The sequence below is a fragment of the Oncorhynchus kisutch genome, linkage group LG19 (genome assembly GCF_002021735.2).
Source record: "Oncorhynchus kisutch isolate 150728-3 linkage group LG19, Okis_V2, whole genome shotgun sequence".
In the NCBI taxonomy this organism is placed as follows: domain Eukaryota; kingdom Metazoa; phylum Chordata; class Actinopteri; order Salmoniformes; family Salmonidae; genus Oncorhynchus; species Oncorhynchus kisutch.
In genome coordinates this window covers 7,395,488-7,418,156 of record NC_034192.2, presented here as the reverse complement: position 1 = coordinate 7,418,156, position 22,669 = coordinate 7,395,488, and the positions used below count along the sequence as shown (strand labels likewise).

Below are 22,669 nucleotides of genomic sequence, written 5' to 3'. Positions count from 1 at the left end.
AGAAGGCATGTGGCCGCAATCTCAGTAATTATCTACAAGAAGGCATGTGGCACCCGCGGAGCTTTCCATGGGTGAACAAGATTAGACACATCTGGAAATAACTTCCTGAAGGTTCATCTGATATTTTTTTTATTTCATTTGTGCAATTGTTACATATCCGGTAAGTAGTTGCCCATAATGGGGAAAAAACATACAGCTTTCCATTTTTATTTAACCAGGCAAGTCAGCTAAGAACAAATTCTTATTTTCAATGACGGCCTGGGAACAGTGGGTTAACTGCCTGTTCAGGGGTGGAACGACAGATTTGTACCTTGTCAGCTCGGGGGTTTGAACTCGCAACCTTCCAGTTACTAGTCCAACGCTCTAACCACTAGGCTACCCTGCCACCCCTGAAAAAGGTGCCCCTGAAAAAGGTGCCCCTGAAAAAGGTGCCCCTGAAAAAGGTGTCCGTGAAAAAGGCGTGCAACATGGCAGCAACTAGGCTACTTAGGAGCCTACTTTATGTTCCCTTATCATAGTTGAGGTAGCCTGTGTGGTTATGAAGCCAGACTATGGTTTTCTTCATGTGGCGGTAGCAGAGGCTGAGTGTAAAATAACAGTTGGCACTGACTTCTTTGACACCTTGAATGAAGGTTCACTTTTGTGAAGAAACTGTGCATTTCATTTACCAGAACAGAGGGTAAAATATTTGTTTAATGAGGATTCCCTAGTTCTTCACATGTTTTAAATCTCACATACAGGAGGCTATTGAAAAAAAATATTTGTTTAATGAGGATTCCCTAGTTCTTCACATGTTTTAAATCTCACATACAGGAGGCTATTGAAAACAACTTAATCTTGTAAACTCCTGATTAAGCCATATTTATGACTATCCATCTCTGTACATTATATTATTATTATTGAGATTAGTTTGGATTAATTTAGAGAAAGTTGACCCAAAGAGCATGTGTGTAGAGAACACTGAAAAGAGTCTGGAACCACTAAAAAACAAATGAACACAATCCCAACTCTGTCACCATGTTTAGATTAATGTTGTATAAGACAAGGACGCAAAACACTTCACCTAATGGATATTTTACAACCACTAAAAAACATTACCAAGTCCTTTATACTGGCTCAGTCTTGCTTTCTACAGAGGAGAACTTGCCCAGAGAATCTGTCTGCAGCATGTGTGAAAAGTCTGATCTAATACAGATATTATTATTGCCATCTGACATCAATGGAGTGGAAGTATTTTCTCTGAAAATGGGAAGAAGAGTACAGTATGATGATCTCACAGATAAACTAGTTTTTGTTAGTTTATCCAGCACCAAAAACAACACAGCTTGTCATGTCACTTTTATTGATTGTTTATAGAGTAGTTTACACCTCTCTACTGTTTACTTACACATTACATCCAAAAGAGACAGTGGGTGAGAGAGACGGAGAGACATCAATGTCGAGAGAGTTAGAATTTAAGCATAACAAATAGAGGGATATAGAGAGTGTCTCTCTCTAGAGGCTGACTAAAGCTTACTGAAAAATGCCACTAGGAAGGAAGCACCAAGAGTCTCTTGAAAACCAGATCCACATGCGTGCTGATTCACCAGGCCCTTAGTGTGCCATGTATATCACACAGAGAAACAGTGCAATATGTACTGCATACTACATTAGATATAACTGTATTAGCCAACACCTTGGGCTACAGTATACATTTACCATACTGATAAAGTAATATAGAGTGACCAGGTACAAAAGTCATGACATGCAATTCTCATGTCTGTTCAGTTCTGCAGTGTGTGGACAATCACACCGTGTAGTGTATGTGATCCTCATAGCATAAACATGATAATGTTGCAGGATCTTTATTTCCATCAGCAAATGTTTCAGTGGAAACAGACTAGGGTGCAGGTAGCCTAGCGATTAGAGCATTGAGCCATTAAATGAAAGGTTGCTTGTTCAAATCTCTGAGCCGACAAGGTGAAAAATTGGTCCATGTGCTGTCCATGTCCAGGCACTTAACCCTAATTGTTCCAGGGGCGGTGGACAATAGTGACCCCACTCTTTAAGGGTGTCTCAGGGGGATTTGGGATATGCAAAAAAACTCTCCAATCTCCAATATAGGACAAAAAAATAGGACAATATAAGCACCCACTAAATTATTTAATATTATAAACCAGTTGGTCTCAACATTTGTTTTTGTTAACTGTACCCCCAATCACATTTCACTCTGCCCGAAGTACTCCGTCTTTTGCCTCCTTATCTGCAGCCAATCATTAGGCCTATGTTCTTATGACTCTTCCTAAGTGCCTCCTGTGGATAGGCGAGGTACCCTGATGAGCCTACTCAGGCTCATGTGAAGCCCAATATTAAACTATTAGTGTTGATTTGGAGGTATGTTTGTCAGGGGGGTTTTCCTGTGTTTAACAGCTGTGGTGAGGACTGTGACTGAGAGGACTGCCAGATCTTGTTCTGGAGCACATCTGGGAAGGATTTATGTCTGTGAAAACACCCTTCTGGATCCTCAACTGTGCACCAATGCCAAGGAATATTGCAGTCCCTCTCTCGCTTACTCTTAGTCTATTTGTCTTAGTGTCTGTCTGCCTTTGAATCTCACTGCTCTCTGGGGTTCTCTCTGTCTTTTCAGATGTGTCTGTCTGCCTTTGAATCTCACTGCTCTCTGGGGTTCTCTCTGTCTTTTCAGATGTGTCTGTCTGCCTTTGGATCTCACTGCTCTCTGGGGTTCTCTCTGTCTTTTCAGATGTGTCTGTCTGCCTTTGAATCTCACTGCTCTCTGGGGTTCTCTCTGTCTTTTCAGATGTGGCTGGAAGAAACATGAACAATGGCTCTTTTGAGGAAAAGTGAGTGACCACAGGATTGCCCCTGTAATTAAGTGTTGACATCATTACTTTTTCATATATATTAAATGAGTAATAAAACTTTGTTGCATGTAAATACTCTTGTAAACATGGTGGCTGTGGCGGAGATGGTAAAGCACAACCCTCCCCAGATTCCTCTGGAGTATACTTTGCCTCAGCTGTGTTGTAACGCTTCCAACACCTCCATAAATGATGTTTGAGTCTCTCTCTCTCTCTCTCTCTCTCTCTCTCTCTCTCTCTCTCTCTCTCTCTCTCTCTCTCTCGCTCTCTAATCCCAAATGTTCCTCAACACTGATGAGGTAACCAGGAAAGCAGGCCTGTAAAATAGTCCCATTTCATCATCTCAGTCATCTGTTCTTCATAATCAATACATGATGCAACCATTCAAGGATTTTTAATTAGTTTCCACAACAGTTGTGCCTTGTTCTACACCCTTATTTTATACAGTCTATTCTTTACATAGAAAGTTAACAGATGCCTTTACTCAAACAACACAAACAGTTGATTTTTGGCACAGAGTACAGCGGGTAGCCTGGTTTTTAAACATTGCCAGAAGTGAAGCAATATTTTAATGACTATTTATTTGTTATTGTTGAGGCAGACAGTTTAGGTCATCCACGGGTGAACGTGTCAGCACAAGATTGATGCCACTCAGGTTGACTACAGCTGACACATGGTTGAGGTGGGTGGATAGGAAGAGAAGGGCAGGTATAACTATTTTATTAGGTAGAATTAGTCATGCCACCTGGAGGATGAGTCGTAAAAGACAATGAGAGCCATGTTTGAGTATCTCAGCAATATGTGATCTGCCATGATTGGATAAGAGGTGACAGCATTACAGTGGAAACTGTGCTTAAGTAAAACTGATCCAGTTTGGAAGGACTTCTGCTTCAGTTCCCTTGCATCTGACTTAATTGAATGGTCCCTTTCTCTCCCTCTCTCTCTGCTGTGTCACAGTAAACCATATCCTGCTCATGATGCTGGTACTCATAGTGTGTCTACTCCTGTACAGTAAGCTGTTCAGAGGCCCGTCTCGGCTCGAGAAGGGAACTAGGACTTGGCAGCACTAGATCCTGCCAAGAACAGCAGTTGGCATGAGGCTATGAATGCTTGTTGATTTAAAAAATAAGCATTTCCTTTGCCTCTTATGGGATAGCTTTTAGGGGGCAAATTACTTAGCAATTTAAATAATTGTAATAGCTTTTAAAAATAGATAGAAAAATAGACTACTTTTGGTATTTTATTAGGATCCCCATTAGCTGTTACAAAAGCAGCAGCTACAGTACTGTTCCTGGGGTCCACACACAACATGAAACATAATACAGAATGACATAATGCAGAATATCAATAGACAACAGCTCAAGGACAGAACTACATAATATATATATTTTTTAAAGGCACACGTAGCCTACATGTCAATGCATACACACAAACTATCTAGGTCAAACTTGACCAAGCCCAAACTGGTTGTACTTCCCTCACAGAAACCAGGAAGGACCCAGAGCGTGCGCCAAAAGTTCTTGTGGAGAAGGCCATGGAGGGAGAGGATGACATCCCAGTGGTCATCTGTGCTGCGGAGGAACGAATGGGCGGTGCAATGGCAACCATCAACAGCATCTATAGCAACACAGATGCCAGCGTGTTTTTCATCATTGTCACTCTTTGTGATTCCATCAAACTGACAAGGTGTTTCACACTAATCTCTCCCCTTCCATTGTCACTGCGTGATTTGTAGCAATTTCAGTTCCTAGTACCAACCCAGGATGTTTTAATGAATTGATTATCTGAATTGTTTCAATAAAGACCTCAAAGGACAACTGAGAAATTACTTTAAAATGGAGTGAGTTGAACTGTCATTATATTCATTTGTGTTTTCATAGACAGTACATAGAGAAGACCACGCTGAAGGGCATTAAGTGTAAGCTTCTGGAGTTCAACCCCCATGGTTCTGAAAGGTGAAACCAGACTCCTCCCGACCAGACCTGCTGCACCCAGTGAGTAACATACACTCACACAAGCACCCACATAGGAACTAATTAGAACCTAACCACAGTCACTGTCCCTAAAGTCCCAGTTTTGATTGTTTTGCAGCTGAACTTTGTACGCTTTTACTTGCCGCTCCTTGATATCAGCCACAAGAGGGTGATGTCATTGTGCAAGGTACAGATATGTGTCCTTATCTTTGTGCCATTCAGTCCAGTTTTGTCTTGAGCTCTAGTTGAGATAAATGCCTGTCTGCATTTTCAGTACTTACATTCAGTAACGACAAGTGACATCAAGGACTTGTACCATACCAAGCTGGAGAAAGGCCATGCTGCTGCCTTCGCCACAGACTGTGACCTGCCCTCCACCCACGAGATGGTGCGCAGCAGGGGCATGCAGGGTAGTGTTTTTTTTTGTACAAGAGGGCATTTTTTTGCCAAAATAAGATCGGCGGTACCTCTATTACAATCAATCTTGGTAAAGGACAATATATTAAACTTGAGATTATCCTACACCTAGCCTAGAAGATACTCTCTAATTATCTTCTGAAATAACAACCCGACAAGCAGTCTCATAGATCTCAATGCTGAATAAACTTGAGCAGTTTGTCTCCGAATCTGAATCCAAATCAAATTCCTTCCCTAATGAACCTGTCTCCCAGACAACGTACATGGGCTTCCTGGGCTACAGGAAGTGAGAGACCTGGGGATCAACCCCAGCGACTGGTCCTTTAACCCTGGGGTGTTTGTGGCCGACATTGGAGAGTGGAAGAAACAGAAGATCACCAAACAGCTGGAGAAATAGTTGCAGGAGAACTTAAAGTGAGTAGAGAAGTATGTTTGACTTGTGATCATATCTTTCCACATAACCACCAAACTGACCTAAGACCAGGTGAATCCATAAGTAATTAACCCTGCTGTCTATAACAATAATAAATAAACAGATATTCCTATGAAAACGTATCACTTATTACTGTTTCATATAAATATCATAAGGAAAATTAAATATAAAATGCTCTACTTTGATGCCCTCCTCCCCTAGGGAAAACATATACAGCAGTGCCATGGCAGGGGGCGTGGCGACTCCTCCTATGCTGACCGTGTTCCATGACAAATACGCAATCATCGATCCTCTGTGGCACGTCCGACACCTGGGTGAGATCACCTCACCTTGATGACATCACCACACCTCATACATAGCACAGCAGAGCCATGTACAGAGATATGGGTCTGGTACACAGGCTTGGGTGTCATAATGTAGGATAGAGCTACCTCGAGAGGCTGATTTACTGTGTATTCTGTTCTCTTTTCCTATAGGCTGGAGCCCAGACGCCCGCAACTCTGAGACCTTCCTCCAGGGGGCACACCTGTTGCATTGGAACAGCCGCTTCAAGTCCTGGGACTACCCTTGTGTCCACCTGGACTGGTGAGAGAAGTGGTTCATCCCAGACCCCACCGGGAAATTCTTGTTGGTACTGCCTGAGGGTAAAATCTGAGGGATGTTGAACAGAGGTTGTAGGGTCATTTCAGACTGTGAACAGTACATATTGTGGAGGCCTCTTTCTGATAATAAGTCCTATTGCTGTTTTAACATCTTTTGAGATGGTATTTCTTTGAGAGTTCCTATCAAAACGTCTTCAAGAACTCCAAGCTACTCCAAGCTGTGAGATGAGTGAGCATAATTGTATTGGTTGTTTTGACTTGAAACTCAACAATGTGATCTCTTAAAGCCTTTTCCTAAATAAAAAGCTGGAGATTTGACTGTGGAAATTCTGAATTGGCTGACTATTGGCTAAAAAAAGAACAGAAATGAGAGGTAAAAAGACATCACAGGTGAGAGATTACCTTTCCAGAAACATTTAATGGTTCTCGTGACAGGAAGTCAACACTCCATAACCATAACCGCCTCAGTTAAATAGTAACACATTTACAGTCATGTAGGAATGTAGAAAATAATCAACAGAAGCTACTAAAATCCAAACACCCACCTGATCCTTTTCAGCAGAGAAAATGGACGTAGTTCCAGTCAAAGCTCTGCCCCCCAGTTCGCTCCCTCACCCTTGCCTCCCACCCCCTCGCTCAGTCCGTCTCACAGTTCATCCCTTCCTGTGGCTCCCTGGAAAGAGCAAAGTGAAAAACACATCCGTACATGAAGCAAAAAGGACCATCACTATCCATTGTCTTACTATATATTGCTTTGCTTTAATCTCCTCCTCTGGCTCCTCCTCTGGCTGTGACAGGTAAGGAAGTTAAGATAAGCGAAGATATACCTTATCATCTCTTCGTGCCCATTTCCCAAATCAGTTCTTGTATACAGAATCCAGCCATAATGTACTGCATTATAACACACTTTGCATAGTCAGTGTTTATTATATTGGTAAAGTAGCAGTAAGTATTCAGATCATGTTTGCACGTGGGTGATATTAGTTATATTGAGCGTACCTCTTCATTGAGGTCCACGTTCATGCTGAGTCGGAGCATGCGTTCTATCATGTCTCCATAGGCCTTGGTGTCGGCCAGCTGGTAGCCTGACGGTAGTGTGGCCGTCTCAACCAGCACTACAGCCAGGTCTGAGGATGTCTGGTCCTCTGCATTATCCTGAGGTAGGGAGGAGAATTTGATAGGTTCCTAACAGTATGTAGGATTCATTGACGTACATTTTAAATAGAAGGGCGTATGCCCGGTAAAGCAATTTGTGTTGAATTCTAAATGGTACTCACATTTATTCTCTTCAACAATTCTTTAATCAGAGGGTGTTTGGGGTTGATCTCGAGTGTTTTCTTCTGGCTTGCATAATAACTGGACAACAGAAATAAAAGGTGTCAAACCATGGTAATAAGCAGAAACTATGTCAACACCCTCTAAGACTTGAGCCACTACGAGTTCTTGTGAGTGATGTCTTATCCTACAGAACATATACTGTACATTAGGTCAAAATGGTTTCACATTGCTCACTTTGTGGATATGTCTTTTCCTGTCTGGTAGGCCTGTGCCTTCATGATCCTCTCCATGTTACCGGATCAGCCTCTGGGACAGCACAGCCTTCTTGATCTACAGACCGATCAAACAGAGAAGATTCAGCTTTAAGCTTCTTCAACACTTGGGCAAACATTTTCAAACAGAGGAGATGCCATCTGACTAGTGTCTATCCAATAACAATGCACATTCCCATTGAGCCTATTGAGAAGACCCCTAACCTTGTCCTTCAGGGCGCTGTCCTTCATCCAGGTGGTGAGAGGTTCATACTCCTTCTCCAGGGCCTCCCTCTTCTCCTTGGTCTTGTCGCTCTCGTCAAACTTGACACCCTCCTTGGCCACGTTCTGGAAGCGCTTGCCGTCGAACTCCGGTAGGGCCTGGATACAGTACTCATCCACAGGCTCGGTCAGGTAGACGAACTCATAACCCCTGTTCAATAGCTTCTCCACAAAGGGAGACGACTCGGCCTACCGGATTAATATGGAGGGGAAATTCAGCTCAGGGTACGATTCAGCAAACTGTCGGACATTTGATATAGAAAGGAGGCTACTATGTTTTACAGATCCTGACTCTCCATTACAAGGTTTATAACCAACTCTGCTATTATGCTCTACATTTACAAACCTACATATTCTATTTTCTATCACAAAGCAGTGCTCTCATCTAGACCCTCACCTCTTTTCTGCTGGTCCCAGCCAGGAAGTAGATCTTATCCTGCTTCTCCTTCATCCTCTCTACGTACTGTTCCAGGCTGGCCAGCACCGTGTCGCTGTTGGAGGTCTGGAAACGCAGCAGCTTGGCCAGACGGGTCCGGTTGGAGTGGTCCTCGATGACACCCAGCTTGATGTTGGTGCCAAACTTCTTCCAGAACTTCTCGTTGTGCTCCTTTGAGATCTTTTTGATCATGTACAGGGTCTTGCGCACCAGCTTCTTGCGAATGACCTGGCCGAAGAGGCATGTTAAGTATGTTGTTAGCAGAGTTGTTGAGTGAAAAGTGGTTGAGGTCCAGGTGGGTTTCGTTGTTTGATAGAGTGAATTGAAAGCAAGCCTCACCTTCAGAAGTTTGTGTAGCTGGAGAGATTCTCATGAGACGTTCAGAGGAAGGTCATCAGAGTCAACCTGATGGAACAGAGAAGAAATTTAAAGATGCAATATGCAAAAATCGCTTTGCCATTTCCTGGTTGCTAAAATTCTAAGTTTGTATTGTGTAGAGAATTACTGTACCATGTGAACCTCTGAGAAATATATTTTCCATAACCAAAAATGTTGTTTTTTCAGCTGTTTGAAGGTGTTGTACATAACCATAAGACGTAAAGACGTACAACCATTTGATATGATTTCTATTTTTAGGTTTGATATTTAGGTATATTTAAAACCAAATACTTTTAGACTTTTACTCAAGTATGACAATTGGGTACTTTTCCCACCACTGGTAGTTAGTTGTTGATAACTGGTACAAACAGAGTATAACTGTGTGGGATCAGGGTGTTTAGAATCCTGCTTTTGTTTAGTCGGTGTGGTTGTGGAAGCAGAGGTCTTAGGTATGTCATTGCAGTGTCAATATGTACAAAATGTTCAGTAAAACTCTGAATAACGTGCCCATAAAGCAAACAACAATAACGTCCAGATATGATGAATGAAAAAAGAGAAGCATTAGGCATTAGTCTGGCTCCACAGGAATCAGATGAAGAGAAAGTACCAGAAACCTGCAATTCAGTCCTAGGTCTTCTACGATGTTACCCCATTTAACACACTCATCGGTCAACAAAACATTGCACTGCAATCAAAAGATGGCATTTTAGCACATTTACTGCTGCTTATCTTGCAACCAAGAAAATATCATGACATGTCAAGTAGCAGCAAAGAAGTTGAAATTCTATTCTATTATGCAATTTATAACTCATGCTTACTGAAAGCTAGAAGAGCAGAAAGGAGGCATACAATCCACATTCGCTTCATTTTAATAGAACAAAAATATAGCACTCTAGTCCTAGTCCCGTATTTTACTATATTGTACTTTATTCCTACACCCCGGCATAGGCTTGAAACTGCGTCCAGGGTTGTAGACAACTTTATCTGATCCCCCTTTAGAGGCGGTGGGTTGATGAAGTGCACTTATACCTGCTCCCCACGCGCAACAATAACCAATGGCAGAAGATTTCGCCGCTTCAATCTTCCAATCGTGGTATTACACCGATTGTACATGTTCAAAGCGTGGCTAGTTTCCATTGGCCGAATAACACGTTTAACAAGGATTTTGTTATCATAAAAAGCGATAAGATCATGTCTGATACATTGCAACACGTCATTAGAAATATATACATTCATCAGCACATTTACAGTGTAACAATTTATGATAGGCTCATCCGGAAGCCCATACGTTCACCTTGACTACCACTGTTGCTATGGCTTGTCACGCACAACTTCTCAGCGAAGTACCAGGCATGCATTGACATCGACGCTGTACTAAAACGATCAAGCACCTCAGACTACCTACAAACATACTTTTAGTTTGCCAAATGCATATATTTTGCCAGGAAAAACATCTACTCTACAGATAGCTTTCAGATGTATTTATAACGTGAGCCATATTAATCGGGATCACACAGACAGCCTTGTGATCTGGCAACCATCTCTGGAACGAACTATTGGCCTTGTGATCTGGCAACCATCTCTGGAAAGAAATATTGGCCTTGTGATCTGGCAACCATCTCTGGAAAGAAATATTGGCCTTGTGATCTGGCAACCATCTCTGGAAAGAAATATTGGCCTTGTGATCTGGCAACCATCTCTGGAAAGAAATATTGGCCGCTAGGACAGGTATCAAAACTTTTATGGAATTTTGTTTGTCAACTATTGTCCATTCACACGTGGCTTAGTCTGTGTGTGTCTCTGTGTGTGTGTGTGTGTGTCCAGGTGCGTGCTTTGATTTATGAAATTAGTCTATTTGGAATAGCTACTCATCTATTTAAATTGCCAGCATTCACTTGCTTGTGCAATTGTCACAGGCTGTAGATCTCAAAACAATATATTTGGTATGGAATAGACCCTCCCCTTTCTTTTTCATGTGATCAGAGTTTTTCTCCTTCCTCGTTTTGAAACCATGCCAGCGACTTAGGTGCAGACACTACCAACCCACCTCTCAACTGCTAACAACATTCAGCTGCTCGTCTACATTCAATTGAACTCATTCTCCCTCGTCTTCAGTCTCACAACGATTGACAGTTTCAACTCCTCCACCTGTAACTCTTCCAACTTCAACTGCACCTCTGGAATCCCTGATTCCACCGACTGGCACCATGATCAGTGGAGTCGTCCTGGCTCTCTGCTATCTTCTGGGCATAACATAGCTTTGATCAGCTGTTGGCATCTGTACTAATACAAATTGAGTATGAAACTGTTCTTGAGCCTGGCGTGTCAGATATGCTGAGCCTGCTAATATGCGTGCCGCTATTGGTCTATGCAATACTCTTCAGCTGGGACTTGGGCAACAGTCTCTGCAAGCTCTTTGTCTTCGTTGCCTACTGCTGTACATTCTCCAGCCTGCCGACCATCCTGTTGATGAGTGTCCAGCGCTACTACCAAGTTCTGCACCCCAGTGCTGGGTCAGGTGGCGTGAGGGGAGTTTGGGGAGGGGGTTGTTTCCCATACTGTGAGGTGTTGTGGTTGTAATATCTTCATCGTTCCTGACAGTCAACATGGTGGAGGGGGAGGACAACCATCTCCATTGTGTTTACATCTCTTATAGTAAACAGAAGTATAGCCCTGGGGTGGGAGGTTTGGTGATTTCGATACCTGTCTCCCTCCGACTAACATCCCACATCTGCCTCCATAAGAGAGTGAAACATTCAGCTTTCTTCCCGAAAGTCCAGGATGACCAGACATGTGACCAGCATCATTGTGACTTTTGTCATCTGTTCAATGCCATTCCAAGTTGTTATCATGCTAAACATGTCAGGATATTTGGCCAAGTCTGAAAACTTGAAAAACTTCTCTACCAAGTTGTATTACTGACCTATGCCAACAGTTGCCTGAATCCATTTCTCTATGCCTTCGCTTCCTGTAACTTCTGCTAGAAGAATGGCCAGTCAGAAGACACTGCGATGCAGCTTCAAATGGGTCCTGTCCACAGTCCACCAAACATGTGACATATCTGACACACTCACACACAAGTGTTTATTTATGTTACAGGTTTGGCCTACATCAAGCTAGATGTTTTCACAAATTGGGTTTTATTAGGTGTGAGTTCATCTTAATTTAGATGTTTATCTTATTTTTTTTCTTAAATGTTCCCCTCTAGTTCTGTAGATATCCAGTCACTGAGCAGTTTTTTGTGGGAAATATGCACTGTTCCCTGCATGTCATGAATTTGCAGTACATATTTACTAGAGGTCGACCGATTAGGATTTTTCAATACCGATACTGATTATTGGAGGACCAAAAAAAGCCGATATCGATTTAATCACCTGATTTTTATTTGAAAAAATGTATACATATATTTGTAATAATGACAATTACAACAATACTGAATGAACACTTATTTTAACTTAATATAATACATTAATAAAAATCTATTTAGTCTCAAATAAATAATGAAACATGCTCAATTTGGTTTAAATAATGCAAAAACACAGTGTTGGAGAAGAAAGTAAAAGTGCAATATGTGCCATGTAAAAAAGCTAACGTTTAAGTTCCTTGCTCAGAACATATGAAAGCTGGTGGTTCAATATTCCCAGTTCTTCAATATTCCCAGTTAAGATATTTAAGGTTATAGTTATTATAGGAATTATGACGTGTTGACTATTTCTCTCTATACCATTTGTATTTAATTTCCCTTTGACTATTGGATGTTCTAATAGGCACTTTAGTATTGCCAGCCTAATCTCAGGAGTTGATAGGCTTGACGTCATGAACAGCGCAGGGCATCAAGCATTGATAAGAACTGCTGGCAAACGCAATAAAGTTTGAATTAATGCTTACGAGCCGAGCCAGCTGCTGCCTACCACCGCTGTCAGACTGCTCTATCAAATCATAGACTTAATTCGAATATAATAAACACAGAAATACGAGCCTTTGGTCATTAAGTCCAGAAACTATCATTTAGAAAACAAAACGTTTATTTTTTCAGTGAAATACAGAACCGTTCCGTATTTTATCTAACGGGTGGCATCCCTAAGTCTAAATATTGCTGTTACAATGCACAACATTCAATGTTATGTCATAATTATGTAACATTCTGGCAAATTAGTTCGCAACGAGCCAGGCGGCCCAAACTGTTGCATATATAATGACTGCGTGCAATGAACGCAAGAGAAGTGACACAATTTCCCTAGTTAATATTGCCTGCTGACATGCATTTCTTTTAACTAAATATGCAGGTTTAAAAATATATACTTCTGTGTATTGATTTTAAGAAAGGCATTGATGTTTATGGTTAGGTACATTCATGCAACGATTGTGCTTTTGTTAAATCATCACTCGTTTGGCGAAGTAGGCTGTGATTCGATGATAAATTAACAGGCACCGCATTGATTATATGCAACGCAGGACAAGCTAGTTAACCTAGTAATATCATCAACCATGTGTAGTTAACTAGTGATTATGTGAAGATTTATCTTGTAAAAAAAACAATCAGTTTAATGCTAGCTAGCAACTTACCTTGGCTCCTTGCTGCTCTCGCATAACAGGTGGTCAGCCTGCCACGCAGTTTACTCGTGAAATGCAATGTAATCGGCCATAATCGGAATCCAAAAATGACGATTACTGATTGTTATGAAAACTTGAAATCGGCCATAATTAATCGGTCAACCTCTATTTACACCAATAATACCATGTACTTGCCAAACACTGTGGCTAGATATCTAGTTGATGATTATTCCCGATATGCTTGTTTTTCATTATTTTGTTCTGACGGGCACAGCAGGTCACAGCTACAACGGCCTGAGATGGACCCACAGGAGGGAGGCCGGGGAGGGTCGTACTCCACCGCCCCTCCTGTTACTGCTCCTCTCCAGCCCGTGCTGTGCTCCGTACCTGGAGATCTGTCTCAGGAGTGGCACTACCTGAGAACACAGGTGTTCCCCCACCTGGATGCCCTCTGCCAGGCCAGAGGCACCTGCTTCAGACCATTGGACACCCAGTGGGTTGACCGGGAGAGCCATCGTCCCTCTGACCTCCCTGACAATAGTACCTCCCTCTCCTCCCAGCAGTTGAAGATCAGCCTAGACCTTATCACCCGCTCCTCCTCCTTCCTCTGCCTCCTGGGCCACCGATACGGCCTCTCCAGGCCGGAGCAGGACCCCTCACCTCTCCCTGCTGCCGGTCCAGAACGAGAAGCCCTCTCTGTGGTGGAGAGGAACCTGCATGTTGCAGCAGATGGAGGCTACCCCTGGGTCCTCACAGGGAGGAACCAGAAGTGCTCCCTGACAGAGCTGCAGATCACCCAGGCAGCCCTGATGGGTGACACCAGACACTGCTTCTTCTACTTCAGAGACTACTCTTTCCATGGGGAAGAGGAGGATGAAGACAGGTACACAGATGAAGGTCAGAGGTCATTGCTGAGCGTGTTCTCCAAACTGACAGCGGAGGAGAGACACAGAGCCAGGGAGCTGAAGAACAGGGTAGTGGACAGCCTGCAACCTGTAAGGTTCTTCAGAACGCTGCAGGATCTGGGGGACCTAGTGAAGAGGGACTGGAAGTGCCTCATGGAACAGCTCTATGGGTCCCTGGAACTGCAGCCAACCTGTTCAGGTAAGTGAACCAGTGCAGCTCAGTTCTGTTAGTTGAGCTAGTTCTGTTTACATCTACTTTGTTTAATTCCATTTAGTTCAACCAGCTTTGAAAAGACGGCGAAGATGACTAACGTAGCTCAGTCTGGTTCATATTTGTGTTTTTCAGTGGTCTGCCTGATCTTGCAAGCCCTAAAGCAGTGCTTTCTCCCCTGCGCTTTAGGCCTCCTGGACTCCCTTGATAGATGTTATCATGAAGGTGCTGTCCAGGCTCTGTGTCGCTGGTTTGCCCCCTCCACCCAGACCACTGCTGTCACGGAGGCACTCAACACATTTACTGCCTCTCTCACTCATTCTGACACGTCTCAGAGTCTAGCAACCTCAAGGAATTCAACCATTAAGTTAACAGGGTAAGAATTTTGGTGTCCACATTAAGCAGGAATCAGTGGTGAATTACTGTGAGATTTGCCATACTTAAAAGTAGATGGAGTCATGCATTCATAGTGTTCAGATATTTTTTTTATCAATGGAAAACATATTTTGACTGTCCTTCCTATTTCCTTTTGCCCTCAGCGACTATGACAAACGTGATTCCGAGGGGTCTATTTTCCTGCTCTGTGGTGAAAGGGGTTGTGGGAAGTCTTCACTGGCCGCCCGGTGGCTTCAGGAGTTCCGGAAGAAGAATCCTAGAATTCCGGCCATCCCTCACTTCTGTGGAATCAGCAGCTCCAGTGTGGATATCAGATCTGTACTGAGACGCATCACCACTGAGCTACGCCTGGCCCATTATGGTAAACACTCCAGAGTGTTATTGCCTATGTCTGTGAGGGATAGAAACGACTACAATGACATCAACCGATTCACTTCTTTGTCATCTAACCCATCAATTCCAAATGTAACCCATTATAGCACTGTTGTATACTTACATTCCCAATTTGACATTTTATTCAGAAATTTGTTTACACTCAATTACTTTTCCGGTGAATATAACCTTTACTGCTAGATAAGATGTACTTCAATACTGACTTTAAAAAAAGAAGAAGATGTCTTTACTTTGTGAGAAACCAAACACTGACCTTGATCTTAAGAAAGAAACAAGGTCAACAGTGTCATACCACTTGTCTGGTCTAGACCAGTGACACAAACCGATGGTTCCCTCTCATCTCACTCTTCTAAGTAACTAGTGTGGTATTTCTATTTTTGATGTATACATTTGATTTATTCAGGGGAAGCTAATTGAAACCAGGGTCTCATTCTCAATGGTGCCCTGAGAACAAACAATAAACAAATCAACATGATAAAACAGCAAAAAATAAACTTCAAGATATAACAACGGTGTCATACATGTAGATGCATTGTGGTTCCGTGACACACATGGCCATGGCATAAACAGACGGCCATAGACAGAGGCTATTAGTGCTTTTAGTATTTCTTTTTAGTGCAGCCCAGGAGGAAAACTGTTCAAATATTTTTTTTTACAAAAAAACAATATTTTTGGTATTTGTTTCATGAGTGCACGAATCAAACTGTGACACATATTTTGAAAGTTCTATATCTTGAAAACTTGATTGATGACGTGCAAAACATTTTGGGACTGTATCAATAGTGGGCTAATGAAACCAATAATAAAATATCGTGGTATTTCTCCAACTCGTTGTTAAGGCTACACATTTACTGTTATTCTGTCTCTGTACTAGGGCCCCAGGCTGAGTGGAGTTAGGGGTTGTTATTCTGTCTCTGTACTAGGGCCCCAGGCTGAGTGGAGTGAGGGGTTGTTATTGTGTCTCTGTACTAGGGCCCCAGGCTGAGTGGAGTTAGGGGTTGTTATTCTGTCTCTGTACTAGGGCCCCAGGCTGAGTGGAGTGAGGGGTTGTTATTGTGTCTCTGTACTAGGGCCCCAGGCTGAGTGGAGTGAGGGGTTGTTATTGTGTCTCTGTACTAGGGCCCCAGGCTGAGTGGAGTGAGGGGTTGTTATTGTGTCTCTGTACTAGGGCCCCAGGCTGAGTGGAGTTAGGGGTTGTTATTGTGTCTCTACTAGGGCTCCAGGCTGAGTGGAGTGAGGGGTTGTTATTGTGTCTCTGTACTAGGGCCCCAGGCAGAGTGGAGTGAGGGGTTGTTATTGTGTCTCTGTACTAGGGCCCCAGGCTGAGTGGAGTGAGGGGTTGTTATTGTCTCTGTACTAGGGCCCCAGGCTGAGTGGAGTTAGGGGTTGTTATTGTGTTTCTGAAATAGGGCCCCAGGCTGAGTGGAGTGAGGGGTTGTTATTGTGTCTCTGTACTAGGGCCCCAGGCAGAGTGGAGTGAGGGGTTGCAGCACCATGTAAAGCCAGATCATGTTGTGGTTCAGGCCTTCTCTGCTGCGGCTGCTCTGGGACCCTGTGTTCTAGTTCTGGATGGACTAGACAGACTTACCGGGACCCTCGGGCTCTCAATGCAGGAGGTAATGCCTTACTTTGCCCAGACCACTACCAGTGGTGGTTCTTGTACAGTGTATTTTATATTGATAGCATTCAAATAAATCAAGACTAAAAACAAAGCATATTATTTCATAAAGTGAACATGAATTCATAACGTTTATTATTCATTGACAGGTGAAGGACCTATGCTGGCTCCCTGACCCTCTGCCTCCCCAGTGTAAGATCCTCATCACAGCGACCTCCACAGACGTCACCTACCAGAGGCTGACCCTCCGCCCAGACGTTCACACCCTCCCCTGGCCCGGCCTGTCAGACCCCTGGGTCCGCCGCAGTGTCCTGCTCCAACACCTTACCCTGCCCTGCCAGGAGCCGCACAGGACCCTACTGCAATTCATCTTGGGAACCACTACCAGGCCGGGAATGGGCCGCCTGCCGCTGTTCCTGGCGGTGGTGGCTAGCGAGCTGCAGACGTGCCGCATCCTGAGGGGAAAGGAGGAGGAGGAGGAGTTGATAGAGGAGTATGTGGAAGTGGATTCTATGGCGGAGCTGTGGGCCAGGGTGATTCAGCGCTGGATCAATGACTATGGCGGGGTCCGTGAGGGTACGGCCAGTCAAGCCAAAGGAACGGGAGGGCCTAGCTCTCAGGTGTCCAAGATAGGTGGGATCATCTTTACCCTCTCTAGTTATTCAGTTGTGATTTTTTTTTTTTATAAGTGCCGAACAGCAAGAATAACCACTGTAATGTTTTCTCAATAAAGGTGAAGAATTAACATTGTTAGTTGTGGCACTCTATGATGAATTGTTGTATCTAACATTACTGCTTCCTTCTCTCCAGATCTCAGAGGCTGGGTATGGGACACTCTATGCCTGGTTCACCTCTCCCATGCTGGGCTGACTGAGGAGCAGGTCCTGGTCCTGCTGGAGGTTCTTGGTTATCCTGGGTCCATACGGGTTCTACCGCTGGAGTGGGCCCGGTTCCGCACTGCTGCTGGGCCCTGGGTACAGGAGAGACCCAATGGAACACTGAGCCTCACCCATCAATCAATGGGCCAAGCCATGGACCTCCTCCTGCTGAGTGAGTGGCAGATGGGAGCGGAAGTTATAAGCCTAGAAATAGAAAGCATAGAATGGACATTTTACAATGGCCTTCATTTGTTGGTCCTTCAAACATGGTGGTGCTTTTTACTTGGTTGATCATCTTTGTCTAACAATGAAAGTGAAGTATCTGCATGTAAGTGGAACTCTTCTGCACTAAGGAGTCCAACTGACCAATCATTTCATTTCCACTTCTCCTTAGTCTTCTACTTTTTGATCTGTAGGGGTCCGTCCCGGTAAAGGTTCAGGGGGCTTGAGGAGGACCAGACGGGGCTACCATCTCAGCCTGGCCCAGTTCTTCCAGAGGCAGGGCAGAGAGCTCTGTAGCTGGCCTCAGATCCTGGAGGAGCTCCCCTGGCACCTGGAGCAGAGTGAGGCCTGGAGGGAGCTACACACCTTCTTCATAGATCCACAGTAAGAGCATGGACATATACTTCACACATAAGGACACTAGGGACACACAAAGTTACTGTTGGGTAAAATAGTTTAGCCACAGATTAACTGTCATCATATATTATCTTAACACTTTAAAACTGGGTGAGACTTTTTTTATCAGATTACAGATTCACATGTTTATCCATCATTTATTTACATAACGGTATCCACATACTATCTGACCCGAGGACTGTAGAGCACCTGTCTACAACTTGGAGCCAGTCTCCTCAGCTGAGAATGGATGTTGTCAGGTACTGGACTGTCCTGATCCTCAGAGGTTATGACCCCAACACCTCGTACCAGAGCCTGCTGGGTAAGGGAAGCCAACCTCCTACTTTTATCCAATCAGGGCGATGGGCATTCCCTCCTGCTACACATACAGGTAAAATCATCATGGTAACATATTTCAACACGCACTCAGTGGCGATCAGTTATAACGTCATAGAACTGTAGATATACCATCAGTAAATAATGTAGCAATTGTCTCCATTCAATCCAGAGCAGAGAGAGGTACACAGCAACATGGCCTTCATGACTGAGTCCCAAAGTAACGGCAAAGGTAATTATTCATCACTGATAACAAATTGATTATTGAAGATGTCTTAGTGATATGTTACCAGTCATCATCAGTGATCCTATGTGACCAGTGATGATGATGACTGTTTTTGTTGTTTGTTCCCCACCTGTAGAAGATGGTTGTCAGTGGGATCCAGGTGTGAAAGGGAGAGTGGAGTTGTTGGTCTCTGAGTTGCTGCTCTGTCTGAACAGGAAGGGGGAAGCAGAGCGGATCCTACTGCAGGCTGAGAACACCCTCACACAGGTTAGTTAGACCCACCACTCACTCTTAAAGGGAAACTTTAATTTCTTTAGTTTATTTTCTTTAGTTTTCATTAGTCCACTGTCGATACTGGGTACATCATCATGATGATGCAAAATAAAACTTAACTGTTGACATGCAAAACATTTCGGGACTATATCAACAGTGGACTCATTTAAAAAAATACAAGAAGATAGTTTGAGTGGATTGTCCCTTTAAATCCTAGCCACGATGCTAAGACTTTGCTTTAACACTGTAATTGCTCTAGTAATACCATTTTATGTTCTTAGCGTTTAGTCTTTCACTCAGTTATGAAAGGCTGTCATACAGCCTGCTGAAATGATTGCTCTGCTTTCCAATTTCCTGTCATTTCAGGCTGGTGAGCAGGACAGAGACGGGGAGAGTGTGATGTTACTGCTGACAGTGCGGCAGACTTTGGCTGAGCTCTATGTGGAGACGGACCAGCACAGAGCGGCAGAGACGTACTGTAGATCAGCTCTGGTGACCGCCCAGACTCTCACCGCTACCTGCCTTGAGAGACATGAGAGGATCACTGTTGGAAAGGGTATCTGTCCAGAGAGTTGGTGCACTATGGGTCTCATGTTTTTAAATAATCAACCTGATGATGTATTGTTTCATTCACAAAGTAAGTAAATGCTTTTAGTGTGCTGAAATGATATGTATTTCATGTTTCACCCCTATCAGGTCAGTTGCTTTGTGTGCTCTGCCAGCTGCTGTTTGCAGACGTCCAAACCATCGAGGCCTCTCAGATACTCAGTGACATCATCAATATGGGACACCACAAACTCCACCTGTGTGCTCAGGCCACTGTATCACTGCTCTGCGGGATACACAGGTGTGTATTAAATAGCATAAATAGGTATAGTCTCATGCGTGACGATTCTATACTTCATAGGTTCAGCTACAGGGGTTTCTATGTCTTTTGCTGTTGTTAGACCTAAACACATGTGAATGACTTTTGGTACTGTATGTCTCAATTTAGGCAAGCTTAGATTAATGTCATGATTTTTTAAAAATGTATATGTGACAGACTCAGCCTGCAAGACCCACATGGTGCTGAGAAGCACCTCCAGGTTGCCTTGAAGACCAGGAGGCGCTGGTATGGTAAAGAGCACCCTCTAGTGGTGGAGGTGGAGGAGTGCCTGGCAGACATCTTGGCCGACACCTGCGCTGACACAGCAGGGTGAGACTACTCTTCTAGTGTTCTTCTGGTTCTTCTTCTCCTCTTTTTCGTCATTAATTGTGTCCTCCATTGTCTCCTCAGTAGTTTCTTCTCTGTCATTGTTCTCCCTCTTCTTTCTCTTCCTCCTCCCATCCGATCCTCAGTAGTTTACTCAGTCAGTCACAGTATATGAATGTCACAGTGTGGTGAAGATGTGACGTGTTCAGGTTGAGGCAGAGGCTAGCAGTGGAGCTGTATCGACACACAGTGCACGTCAAAGACCAGGACATGAAGCTTTGTCCCCCCGCATCGCCGTGTCTTCAGGCAAAGGGTTGCAGCCTCGCAGGCACCTTGGTCAAACTTGGTAATTGTTTCATTTTTCAAACAGAAGCACCACAACTCTCAATCATTCTTACACTTTTTTTCTTGACTGTTAGCAACTGCACAGAGTGTGATATGTTGAGCTTGTGTGTGTCATGGCAGGCAGGCAGATATTTCATGGCTCCGGTAAGACAGAGAGTAGAGAGGCTGTTGAACTGCTGCAGAGAGCTCTGGACCTGTATATCTGCTTCCTGGGGTCTGATCACACACTGACCAGAGACTTACAACAGTAAGCCTTCTTCAGCTCCTACACAATATAAAATGCTAACATTTTCTTCCTGCATTTTCATAGGATCTAAGAGAAAGTTACAGGTCATTGGACCTAACAGAGTTGAACTTTGTCCTTTTTAGGGTTTTAAACACAGAATCCAGGAGACCTCTGACCCCTCAGGTCCCCAGGTCCAGACCCCTCTCCCACCTCTCCACTAGGGGACTAAGCAGTGGGACCAGACCCAATACAACTGCACCCCTCCACTCCCATCTGGCCTGGTACAGGGGCACCACACACACCCCTCTGGACCCTTCCGTAAACAGATCCCTGTCAGCCCCATCCAACAAGTCCCGCAATACACAGCCAGAATTGAAACCAGAACCAGTGGAGTACCAGAACCACAACAACAGACAGAACCTACGGTCTTCTTCTCCCAGGACCTGGTCTGCCTTCCAGACCACAGTGTTCGGGCCACAGAGTGACATCAGAAACCTGATCTCAGAACTCAAACCCAGTCCTGCTTCAGCACAGGGCTTTCGTTCCATAGACAGGACCCAGGTGCTGCATAGGGCAGGCTGGTGCCACCTACCAGGCAGGTACGTTCTAGAGGAACGGACAGTAACAGCTTTGAACAGAGAGATTGGATACCCTTTGCACACACAGAGATGCACACCTCTGGTCAGACAGACAGGCCAGGGACAGGGGGGAGAACAGAGCTGGAGAGACAGAGTGTCTTATTCTGCCAGGAAGCAATAGAGAGAAGAGAAAGATCTAAAGAAGACTGCTCTCATGGTGACCACTGAACTGTTTGAGTGTTTAATCTTTTACCACTTTTGATACCAATCAGCTGTTTTCTTTTCAATATTTGTCTAAATACTTTTTTTCCCATATAAATTAAAATAACATTTTTGCATGTTGAAATGGAGTGAAATGACTCCTATTTTGTATAGAAAATAAATTATTTGACTTCACTTCATGACGTCAAATGAATCGATCCTTTTTTGTTTTCTGTAGGGTTGCATCTAAATATTGATCAAATGTTTTGTAAGATGGTTTAGCTCCTCATCCTGTTGTGCAGCAACATTGACCTTTTCTCTCAGAAGGCAATACTTATAGTATTTCTAGGACCCAAAAGTGGGTGATGTAATCAACCATTGTAAGCACTAGTAAACGATGTGAGTGAAAGCATGAATTGAGCAACATGTTACAGATGCTGTGAAGTAGGACAACGCCGGTTTGGACCTTTCCATGTAATGTAGAGTTCAAAGGTGTGTGTTTGTGTCACCTTTAATAGGGGAGGGCGGGCTCGTGGTAGTGGCTGAAGCGGAATTAGTGGAGTGGTATCAAATACATCAATACGATCGGAATGGTTCATGCTGCGGGCAGGCAGCGGGGTAACTGACCAATAGGAACCCTACAGGTGTTGTGCTGAAAATCTCCCCCCCTTCGGGTGAACGCGCACAAACTCAATTCTTCATTCCTGCGACTTGCTTGCTAGTTGAGATTTCACTAGTAATGTCTGCAGTTTTCAGTTTGCCTATTTGTTTCAAGTGTATTAGTCCATAAATAAATCTCTGCCTAAATTAA

The 22,669-nt window shown here is 43.8% G+C and overlaps 1 protein-coding gene and 2 pseudogenes across 1 annotated transcript; 2 read left to right on the top strand and 1 right to left on the bottom strand.

The window, feature by feature from the left end:
- The first annotated feature begins 46 nt into the window (after positions 1-46).
- On the top strand, positions 47-6,601 carry LOC109864625 (glycosyltransferase 8 domain-containing protein 2-like; annotated as a pseudogene).
- LOC109864561 (endoplasmin-like) lies at positions 6,596-11,370 on the bottom strand (annotated as a pseudogene).
- LOC109864624 (tetratricopeptide repeat protein 41) lies at positions 10,061-22,669 on the top strand. The gene is made up of 17 exons (XM_031797383.1): positions 10,061-10,636; positions 13,737-14,566; positions 14,768-14,954; positions 15,118-15,335; positions 16,826-16,983; positions 17,135-17,618; positions 17,796-18,035; positions 18,280-18,469; positions 18,679-18,872; positions 18,990-19,049; positions 19,180-19,310; positions 19,683-19,872; positions 20,013-20,163; positions 20,359-20,511; positions 20,718-20,854; positions 20,974-21,100; positions 21,223-22,669. The coding sequence occupies exons 2-17, from the start codon at positions 13,762-13,764 to the stop codon at positions 21,836-21,838; spliced, it is 4,041 nt and encodes a 1,346-aa protein (XP_031653243.1). The 5' UTR covers positions 10,061-10,636; positions 13,737-13,761; the 3' UTR covers positions 21,839-22,669.